This window comes from Azolla caroliniana, unplaced genomic scaffold (assembly GCF_043228905.1).
Source record: "Azolla caroliniana isolate FFs.n. ecotype wild unplaced genomic scaffold, voAzoCaro1.0.p SCAF_12, whole genome shotgun sequence".
Lineage (NCBI taxonomy): Eukaryota > Viridiplantae > Streptophyta > Polypodiopsida > Salviniales > Salviniaceae > Azolla > Azolla caroliniana.
The window spans coordinates 6589937-6601537 of NW_028230447.1; the positions used below are offsets into that span (position 1 = coordinate 6589937).

General features: G+C 42.0%; 1 protein-coding gene across 1 annotated transcript; it reads left to right on the forward strand.

The window, feature by feature from the left end:
- The first annotated feature begins 8586 nt into the window (after positions 1-8586).
- LOC147856977 (fasciclin-like arabinogalactan protein 4) lies at positions 8587-10418 on the forward strand. Its single transcript, XM_087328899.1, has one exon. It carries the CDS (start codon positions 8615-8617, stop codon positions 9992-9994), a length of 1380 nt encoding a protein of 459 aa, XP_087185025.1. The 5' UTR covers positions 8587-8614; the 3' UTR covers positions 9995-10418.
- Positions 10419-11601: the final 1183 nt, after the last annotated feature.

Below are 11601 nucleotides of genomic sequence, written 5' to 3' on the forward strand. Positions count from 1 at the left end.
GGTCAAGGAAATGGTAAGACGTACAAACTGCTCAAACACCTTATATCACATTTTGTGGTCCCAAAGTTCGATATTGAGTCTTTATTCTTCTTTGTATATATTGTATTGCCAATATTTCCAACCCCCTTGCATGAAGGAGTTTTGAATAGATGGAATATAAATAGTCAAGGATGAAAGCTCTTAATTCAAAATAAAAAACATAACATTGTTTTATATCAAATAGAACAATATTCCCATCCACATCCCCCCTGGGTAGAGTCACTTCCACGCATAGTAAAGACATGTAACATGAATGAAAATCAAGAAATTCACTACTAATTAAGGTTATAAATACCAAGAGCAACAATATATACAGTATGTAAAGAAATGGAGAGTGCAGATGACCTTGTGCAACAGATGTGTGTGTGTGTGTGTGTGTGTGTGTGTGTGCGTGCGTGCGTGTGTAAGACAAACAGAGACAAAGAACAAAAAGCTATATTAGCAAGAGATAAAATTACATCCAATAGTAACTTGGTTACAAAAGAGTCGGTTTAAATACTAACTAGCTTAGGGCAACTGCCTTTCTACTATTTACAAAACTAGCATGAACCTAGAGTGTCTATTGCTAGTGTGAAAGCCATTGCATTGGGGAAGTTGGGTTTGATTCTCAACACGCCCCTTCAAACACAACTTTTGGTCGTTGGAAGGTCGTATTGCTGTTTGGTTCATTTCGGCTTTCTGAAATCCTCGGGTCTATGTCCGCATCGTCGAACGGATCGGCTTCCTACCTCAACTGCTCCTTTGGTTGTCTTTGATAGACTGATTGGTTGTTATTTGGTTGTTGCGTTGTGCTCATCATTGTACTCCCCCTCAAGCTCAGCAATGTGGCTATCGTTAGGCCAAGGTCCAACATGAATTGCCTGAGCTTGTCAACTCCTAAGGCTTTTGTGAAGATGTCGGCAACCTAAAGGTTCATGTTGATGTATTGTAGGTCAACAGCTCCAGCCTGAACGCAATCTCAGATGAAGTGGTAGTGCACTTCGATATGCTTCGTGCGCGCATGGAACACCAAGTTCCGAGCCAAATGAATATTGCTCATGTTGTCACAGTACAAGAGAATCGGATCCTTGATGGGAACACTTAGATCCTTCAATATTCTTTTCAGCCAAACGGCTTCACATGCTGTGATAGCCACACCCCTATATTTAGCTTCTATGCTCGACAGTGTGAGTGTCAACTGCTTTTTGCTACTCCAAGAGATGGCTCTACTACCGAGGGAGAAGACGAATCCTGAAGTGGATTGTCAGTTGGCCTTGTAGCCGGCCCACTATGCATCTGTGTACCCTTCGAATCGAACGACCGTGTTCAACTTATACATGATGTTGTAATCCATCGTCCCACTAACGTACATGAGTACTCTCTTAGCGTAATCCTGACGAATATCTCGAGGCTGCTACATGAACTGGCTAAGTAGACCGACTGAATAGTTGAGGTCGAGACATGTGATGGTAAGATAGATTAAGCTACCGACCAACTGACGATATTGAGTCGGCTTGCACTCTTCTGTTCTTGAATCGGCATCAAGCTTGAGGTTTTGATCGAGAGGGGTTGTATCACACTCTGTCATCTTGAACTTGTAAAGCAAGTTGAGGGTGTAGTGTCGTTGGGAGATCATGATCCCGACTTGTGTCCGAATTACTTCTATACCGAGGAAGTAATGGAGCTCCTGCATGTCTTTCATTTCAAATCTGTCAGACATAAGTGATTTAACCTTATTAACGTCGACTAAATTCTTTCCTTCGATGACCCGATCATCCACCTACAAGATGATGACGATCAGGATTTTGGAATTGCTTCTTACGTAGAGGGAGTTGTCCGATTTCGACATTCAGAAGCCGATTTGGTGAAGATATTGAGTAATCTTCGAGTGCCAAGTACATAGTGCTTGCTTGAGTTCATACAAAAACTTCTTGAGTCGACAAACTACGGTCGGATGATTGGTCGATTCGAAACTAGGTGGTTTGAATCATGAACACCTCCTCTTCTAATTCGTCTCAAAGAAAGGCGTTATTCAAGTCCATTTGATGGAGATGCCACCCTCTAGCAACTGCGAGTGCATTGATTGTCTGAACAGTCGTCATCTTTGCCATCGGGGCAAATATCTCCTTGTAATCGACTCCATACATTTGAGCATATCCTTTTGCTACAAGTCATGCTTTGTAGCGATTTATTGAACCATCAACATTATATTTTACTTGGTAGATCCACCTGCAACCAATTGCTTTCTTGTGCAGTGAGTGGGGGACGAGATCACACGTCTCGTTCTTGCATAGCTCCTGCATTTCCTCGTTCATGGCTTCGACCCATCGTGGATCCTTGGTTGCTTCAAAAAATGTTTCCAGTTCTCAAATTGTCGCCACCTTCATCATAAAGGCATAGTGATATGTTATGTAGTCATTGTGGCCGAATCGGCTAACCAGGTTCTTCTCTCAGGTGGAGTGATGGAGTTTCTCATTTGTTGCAACTATGGCTTTCTTAACTCCATTCGTCCGAATAATTGGAGCATCAAGGCCTTCGAACTCACTATCGAGTGAGTGAGTTGATTCATTATCGTTTGGATCTTCATATTCCGGCATCTTGGCCTTCCCTTTGTCCATCTTCAGACTCAGTCGAGATGCGCTTTGATTGCTCAGAGGCTCTTCAAGTCCACTCAACCTGGTTGTAGTTGGACTTTCTTCGAACATGTGCCTCAACTGATTGTCCTCTTCTATCTCTTGGTTGGCCGAGTTCAGTTCAACTGGGGTTTGAGTTGTCTCTAGTTCGTACCATGATGTCAACTCATCGAAAATGGCGTCCCGACTCACTCGAACTTTTCGGGTAGGTGGATTATAACACTTGTATCCCTTTTGTTCGAGTGAGTACCCTATGAGGATACATTTCTCCGACTTAGGATCAAGCTTTTGTTGTTTTTTGTCAAGAATATGTACATAAGCAATTGAACCGAATATCCTGATGTGGGATAAATCCGGCTTCTTTCCGAAGAACATCTCATGGGGTGTGACACATCACAGTTGAGCAAGTTTTGATCAGACTACCACACGCTTTGATAACATGTAAAGAAATGGAGAGTGCAGATGATCTTGTGCAGTGGAAGGAACTGTGTGTGTGTGTGTAAGACAAACAGAGACAAAGAACAAGAAGTTATATTAGCAAGAGATAAAATTACATCCAACAATAACTTGGTTACAAAACGGTTGGTTTAAATACCAACTAGCTTAGGGCAACTGCCCTTTCTACTATTTACAAAACTAGCCTGAACCTAGAGTGTTTGTTGCTAGTGTGAAAGCCATTGCATTGGGGAAGTTGTGTTTGATTCTCAACACAATAGTCTATAGAGCTCATGTTCAAACAAGGCATAATTGTCTTCAACCAAAGAATCAAATCCATTAACCCATGTTGTTTAAATAGTATTTGTGATGTATATTCTTGTCAGATTGTTGATCGTGGAAAAGCTTGATATAGCAAGAACAAGTCGACAATGAACTTGAATATATATATATATTATAAATTTTTGTTGAATGAACTTGATTACAATGCTTGATAAATGATACCTCAATACAAGGCATGACAACATAAGGGATTTTGATATAAGATTACACTACAATAAAATACCTGCATGCATGAATGGATAACCTAAAAGCTCAAGATCTCAAATGACACTGGCTCACATTAGTGTAAACAAGAGGGCTTGGAGAAATATAGTACTACACGCCACATTAAAATAAGCATAATGAGAATCTTCTACAAGAAAGCAAAAGGGAGGGTAGAACCTATAATCAAACGAGTTCTAGAATATTCTAGAAAAGTTTAGGGTCTTTCATGTTTTTGACAAGACCTATTTATGAAAGGCAATACGAGCTCAAAGCTAAGTTTGGGTTGAGAAAGCAACACATAGTTGAGCCCATAACTATTGAACACTTCTTCGACCAATAAAGTATCTCATGTTAGGTAAACTCCACAAAGTATAATAGGAACCCCTTTTATTCCCATAGCCATCCTCTATTTTTCTAGGCAAATTTGTGTTCTTTTCTAGTATTCCTTGGCATCACTCTTAAGTCACGAATGGTGAACAAAAAGTGTGTGTCTTTGAATAAGAAAATAAAAGCTTTTCTGATTCAATATTTTGCCTACTATGGTTTGTATATGTGTAAGGCAATGTTGTATTGTGTTCAAAACTAGTATAACATAAATAAATTACAAAGCCATGTATGATACACAATCACTTCAAACACTTTTTCGACTCAATGTTTTGCATAGTATCGTTCATTAGCAATTTTGTTTACATTACAATATAAAGGCAAAAAGCAATTATTTCAAAGCCAAAATCTCAATGGTTTTTTATTTGTGAGCATGACATGCAATGCTTCATGTTGTTTTTTGAGTTATTTTGGCAATGTCTTGCTTGTTACACTCTATCTCTCATGGTGTGTAAAGTTTACACTTCTCGATTTGCATAAATATTTTGGTTCCTTGGTGCTTTTCTATTTTACCATTTCCTTGTGACATGCAAGGTTTGAACTTGTACGTTTCAAATGAAAGCCATCCGAATACAATGCTTGTACTTTCTAAGATGGATGTTATACATGAAAACAAAACATTTAAAGGAAAGTTAATTAGAATGCTCAAGCTACACAAATCTCAATTGTCTTCTTCTTTGCATTTGTTTGTAAGATGGGCCTAATAAAAGCTAGTGCTTGTTAAATCTTGGCGGCTTTTTTTCTTTTTGATCCTCGATGGGTCTTATTACACAATGGGTAGGAAAATGCATCACATTGTGGATGAAGAAAACCCTTTGACACCTCAGGTTTCATATGAATCATAGTGGATAGCATACTCCCTCCCTCTCTCTCAACAGCTAATGAAAACAAAAGAGGATTTCCTCTTCCACCCTAGATGATTTCCAATAAAGGTACTCCAAGCACAAGATGGTGGGCCTAGATATAAATAAGAAAACGAAACTAGTGTGAATCCACCTTTTGAAGTATGAGACTTTCGGTTGAGTCAAAACGTTCCTCTTCTTTCCTTTTGCAATAGGGTGGTTCTTGTGGCTCAACAAGTAGAATTCCTGCTTTGCAATGAGAGTTGCCAATGAGCCAAGTTGCGGATTTGGAAGAGGCATTGACAAGGCTAGCGTTTGAACCTAATTAAATGTGATCATTACTACATTTGCATAAATGCTCATGAAAATTGGTGGTAAACCGTAAGTTATCTTTGTGTAAAAGTTCCTACACTTCATAGAAACTTAATGTTAATATAGCTAACACTTTAGACAATTATTTCCAATGGAATAATTGTGGTTTTTGTATGAAATACAACAAATAGGTACATTAAAAACATGAGTACAGTATGTGTATATACGCACATAAAACTACAAAAACATTCGTTGTACTGAAAAGAGATATTGACTTGTTGGCAATTATTGAGAAAAAGGTTTTGGAGTGCCAAGGAACATGCGAGTGAGTGCATGAGTGACTTCACTCTATAATGGGGTCATAGTGTGGATTTTTCTCACCTATGCATTCAGTGCCATGGTTTTGCGAGAGTGTGTTCACCAAGGAGAGCGTAGGTTGAATCACATAGTATGGCTTCTTCTTGCCACACCATACTTAACCACGTGTTATTGTGCACTCGTGGGGTTGCAGATCCTCCCACTCAGAATCCAAACCTCTTGTAGCCGATGGTACTTAACTAATGGATTGTCTCTTATAATGCATTTAGCTTACCCTAGTGGTTAAGTTTAAAAGTTAGACTATTAAATAGTCTACCCTAAGTGTTGGGTTTGAGACCCAATTTTCTCACCTCTCTATTACTTCGTGGAGATCCTCTTAATTTAATAGAGGATGCCAATGTGGGAATGTAAGGGTTGAACCCATGGACAAACTAAGTTGTGCATTCATATGGGCTCTTCCTTTCCTATCTTGTTTTTTATATTGTAATTAGCTTACCCTATTGGTAAGTTGTTACACTACGAGCCACTACCAAATTTTACTCACCTCTCTATTATAGATACTTCACACATATCTCTTAATTTACTAGATGCCAATGTGGGAATGTAAGGGTTGAACCCATGGACAAACTAAGTTGTGCATTCATATGGGCTCTTCCTTTCCTATCTTGTTTTTTATATTGTAATTAGCTTACCCTATTGGTAAGTTGTTACACTACGAGCCACTACCATATTTTACTCACCTCTCTATTATAGATACTTCACACATATCTCTTAATTCACTAGATGCCACTGTGAAATGTAGGGGTTGAACCCATGACCTCTTGGTCTCCATTGGGCAACGTTACCAACTGAGCTACATCCATCTGGGCTCTCTCTCTCTCTCTCTCTCTCTCTCTCTCTCTCTGCCTTTGATCATATTCGACCATGCTTTCCACATCTCTTCGATCGAGCCGAATCCTTGCCCGAATTTCTCTCACAACCACAATGTGCACTCTCAATTGCAACATTCATTGGTAAAGTTCTTGAACATCAAGAGTCGCTACTCACCTTCACACGTATCACGTGAAATGTAATATTTTTGGTCTCATAGGTCATGTTTGACCTCCGAAGAAGATAATATAATCTATCTATCTATCTCTGGAATGTAGGGGTTGAACCCATGATCTTATGGTCTCCATTGCTCTAGCTACATCCATATCGTCTCTCTCTCTCTCTCTCTCTCTCTCTCTCTCGGCGCAACGAGGTTGAATATTCGGCGTTGTTTCTATTTGACCTGAAACCGATTGATCTAGCCATGAGTAGGTTGAATCGAGCTCTCCACCGAGGCCTTAGAGGACCGAACTCACGTATGTGGCAAAATACGGGGATGACTCTTGGCTAGGGGTGAATCAAAGAGCTACGACTCCGTTGTTCCTTTGTTGAAGTCTGAAGGACCACAAGAAGAGGGAAAAGGAGTCCTCCTCTGGCCTTTCGCCCCACAAGCGTGAGAACGCTTTTTCAATAACTAGCTCATAACGGTGAAACTGGCTTACCCTTTGAGAGTAATGCCCACACCGTGGGAAGTCGTGAAAGCTTCTCTCCCTTTATTGCGGTCGAGTGCCCCAGCAAGCAAGCATGCCCTCAACGACGAGGAATAAAGTGGGTCAGCCCCCAAGATGAAAGTAGGTGAAGTTTGGTAGGCGATTAGCTAATGCCAACCCGGCTTCAACAAGCAAGCAAGAATGCGCCAGGATAGGTGCCCCGGGACCAACACTTAAACAATCCAGGGTCCCACCACCAAAAGGTCTTGTTCCCACTGTCCTTGTTGCTTTATGTTGCATTCCAGAACCACCCCATCAATTCATCTATGCATGTAGAAATAACTATTTGTTACTCTAAGCTTCAACATGCCTTTCTTGAGTAATCTCGAATCCCTTTGCACGTGCCATCTCTTCCTCTCTCTCTCTCTCTCTCTCTCTCATGTAGGGGGTTGAACTCATCACCTAATGATCTCCATTGGACAACCATTGCCAACTTAAGTTGCATCCATATGGGCGCTTCCTCGCTCTCTCGAATGTAGGGGATGAACCCATCACCTAATGATCTCCATTGGGCAACCTTTGCCAACTTAAGTTGCATCCATATGGGCGCTTGCTCACACTCTAGAATGTAGGGGTTGAACCCATCACCTCATGGTCTCCATTGGGCAACCTTTGCGAACTAAGTTGCATCCATATGAGCTCTGCCTTTCTCTCTCGGTGTGGAATGTAGGGGTTGAACCCATGACCTTATGGTCTCCGTTGGGCAACCTTTACCATCTAAGTTGCATCCATATGGACACTCTATCTCTCTCCCCCCCCTCTCTCTCTCTTGTGTGTCCTCGTGAAACCTAACGTTGTTATTGCCAATGTGCTCAGACCATGCATGGGTTCTCAAAGCGCTCGCAGCGTTGCGGGAACCCTAAATAGTTTTGAGAGAAAGATTGGAGAATGGAGAATGGAGAATGGCGATGGTGGCCATCTCTCCGAAGGGCAAGGCGAACAAGGCCCGGGCGGGGGCACAAAATGCTACTGCTTGTTTGTCTATCTGGTTGTTTGTTGTGGGCATATATATACATACACACATATATGTACATATATATGATGAGATGTGTTATGTGGAGTGGAAGACACAAGACAAAAGACAGAAGACAAAGACAAAGACAGAAGACAGAAGACAAAGAAGACAAAGACAGAAGACAAAGACAAAGAAAAGACAGAGAAAGAAGAGAAACAGAGCAGCTGCAGGGAGTGAATGTCAGAGAAAACCTTTACCTCCATTTCTCTCCTCTCTTTCTGTTTGGGAAGGGAGTGAGTGGAGTCAGTCCACAACGGAAACTATCGATCGACAGGAACAAAAACACCCACACACACAAGAATCCTCAGAGAAACACCCACACAGAGAGATAGATCGATAGATAGATAGATAGATAGATAGAGAGAGATTGTGTGTGTGTAGATCTCTCTCTCTCTCTCTCTCTCTCTCTCTCTCTCTCTCTCTCTCTCTCTCCCCTTCACCCCTTCCTCCCCTTTGCTTTCTTTTCTGCTCCTTTTTATCACTCCTTTTTTGCCCCTCCTTCCTTCCTCCCTCCAACTTAACTGTTAAACTATGGGGATGGGGGGTCTAGGTCTAGGTCTATCCTCTTCTTCTTCTTCTTCTTCTTCCTCCTTTCCCTTCATCTTCATCTTCTTCTTTTGCCCCTGCCTCTGCCTCTGCCTCTCCGACCCCCAGCAGAACATAACCCTAATCCTCTCCTCCTTCCCATCCTTCTCCCTCTTCAACCGCCTGCTCTCCTCCACCAATGTGGCATCGGAGATAAACTCCCGGACCTCCATAACCGTCCTCTCCCCCGACGACGATGCGCTGTCCCCTCTCTTGGCGGGATACGAGGGGGGAGGCATCCCATTCCAACAGATCTCTGACACCCTCCGCTACCACGTGCTCCTCGAATACATGGACATCTCCTCCATGAGGGCCCGCCCGCCCGCCCAATTGGTTACTACCCTCTACCAGACCACGGGCCGCGCCGCCGGCCAATTGGGCTGGGTCAGCCTCTCACTCCAGCCTGATGGCAATGTAGGCATCGGCCTCCCCTTCCCGGGCAATTCACCCCCGAATTCTACCGTCTTGCCCACCCCTCTCCGCCTCTTCCCTTACAATATAAGTGTCCTGCAGATCGATCGGGCCCTCGTCCCACCCCAGCTCGCCCGATCCCCTCCCCCTCCCTTCCCACCCATCAATATAACTGATGCGCTCGTCCGACAAGGCAAGTTCAACACCTTTGTGGCCTTCTTGCAAGCCACGGGGGTCGACCTAATCTTCCAAGACAGCGAGAGCAAAGAAGGCATCACGATCTTCGCCCCGGCCGACGAGGCCTTCGCGGGCTTGCCCGCTTCCTCGCTCCAGAAGCTCACGGCGCAAGAGAAGATCCTGGTGCTCGAGTACCACGCGCTCAACACGTACTATGCACTCGGGACATTGAAGGAGTTCAAGAACCCAGCCGCGCCCACGGTCGCGACCTCGGATCCGAGGAGTGGTGGGGCGGGCCAATTCACCGTGAACATTACAAGTGTGGGAGGGGTGTTTACTATATACACGGGGGTGGTTGCCGCCCCGGTGGTGGGGACTATACTCGAAGAGAAGCCCGTATCTATCTTCATCATCAACAAAGTGCTGCTACCCAAGTCAATCTTTGGAGGAGGAGAAAGGCCATCAACAATGCCACCATCTCCTCCTACTCAAGGGCTTGTCACCACTTCTCCTCCTCCTCCTCCTCCATTCTCACCGCCTCTTATTCTAGAGGTACCGCCACCATCGGCTTCTTTCTCTACTCTCCCACCTCCGGCATTGAGATTAGACCCATCTTCACCAAAGCCTACTCCACAAGGGGTGTCAGCCTCTGGGGCTCTGGTTAACACCACCATGCCCACCGCATCTATTCTTTTTGCCCTCCTCTTCTTGCTCTACATGTTGGTCATATGGCATTGATGGATTCAAAATGATGTTTCTACACATCATAACAATCCCAATGCTCTAATACTATTTCTTATTCTATACAAACACACCCAACATATATTTAGGTAGGTAGACACATATCTCCAATTTACAATAGAGAGAGAGAGAGAGAGAGAACAGAGAGCCAATACCATCCCATTTTACTTCTACTATTTCTATACCTCTTTGAGGTAAGAAATTTAGTTGATAGAACAAGATCAGACAACACATCATATATATATATATTTAGATTGAAGAACAAAAGACAGGAAACGATTGTACTACTATTTATCCTTTGGTGTACAAAACCCACTCATTTTTTTGTTTAGTTTCCTGTTTATTTGGCTCAATTAGCCAGCTTGTTGATCTTGAGAAAAATGAATTTGATCCGTGGATGGTGGTGCTTCTTATTATATTCTTGACATTATCTTTCCCAACTATCTATACATATAGATGTTTATGTCGTCTCATCTTGCAGTTTAATGCATTTTGCATATATGTACGTTGGCTTATAGTTTGAAGAGGATAGAAGTGTTTCCCAAATGTTTAAAGGGATTTTTTTAAGGGCCATCTTGTATGTAACCATACACTTTTTCTTTCTTTTAAATGAAAAAAGTTTCCATCAGGTAGGTCAAAAAAGATTTGATTGGTTTGTGATGGTGTGGCACATGCATCATTAGGCATGAAGAGAGAAGGCCTTGTTTCATAAAATGAGCCGGGCCACCAAAAGTGGTGAATTAGTGTTCCTTCATGTCTGTAGACTGTGAAGTTACTCACAAGTTGGCATAAAACATTTTCTTCCTTTTTGCATAAAAGAGAAGGTCAACCAAGATAACATCTCAATTCATAACAAGCCAAAGGTGTAAACAGAGTAGTGGATGATATAGTGGGGTTTAATCCCTCTTCATTTATTCATAACGTGTGGGACTTTCACATGTTTGAATTGAATAAAAAAATCTGTCTCATGTCATACCAAATTGGATATTTATTTCTCTCAACTCTTCTGTGTTCATACTATTCTCTAACAAGACATTACACACATAAAGCACAGCATCAAAGTAAGGTACACCTAATATACACATCTTATCTCCACATGTCATGGTTGCTAATGACATCCACAACAGCAAAACTATGGTTTGAGAAAGAAGTAATTAATCAAAGGTAGAACAGTGCAGCAATCTTGGTTATTATGAAACATGAATCCATCAGAGATAACGTACATTGCATATCCAAGCAACAAATCCTATGCTAAGCTCATTGTAAACATAAACGTTTGTGTTCTCTCTAATTTAGATATCACTCACACAATTGTAATTACTGCTTTCTGTTTTTGACAATGGAAACTTGACATTTGACATTTTTCTGCTGAAAATATGGCTTACAGATTCCATTTCCACAAAGACCTGCTTGAATTAAATGCAGCGATAACGAATGGGGTATTGTTTGTACTTGTAATGGTGCTTTACAAATTCCATAGGCCTTCACAAAGTTTGAAGATCAAATTACATCAAAACTAATGTATTTTGAGATTGTTCAGAAATGTTTCACGAGTACATTGCAAGGAACAATAAATGTTTAAGAATGTACAGTTAAACTAAGTG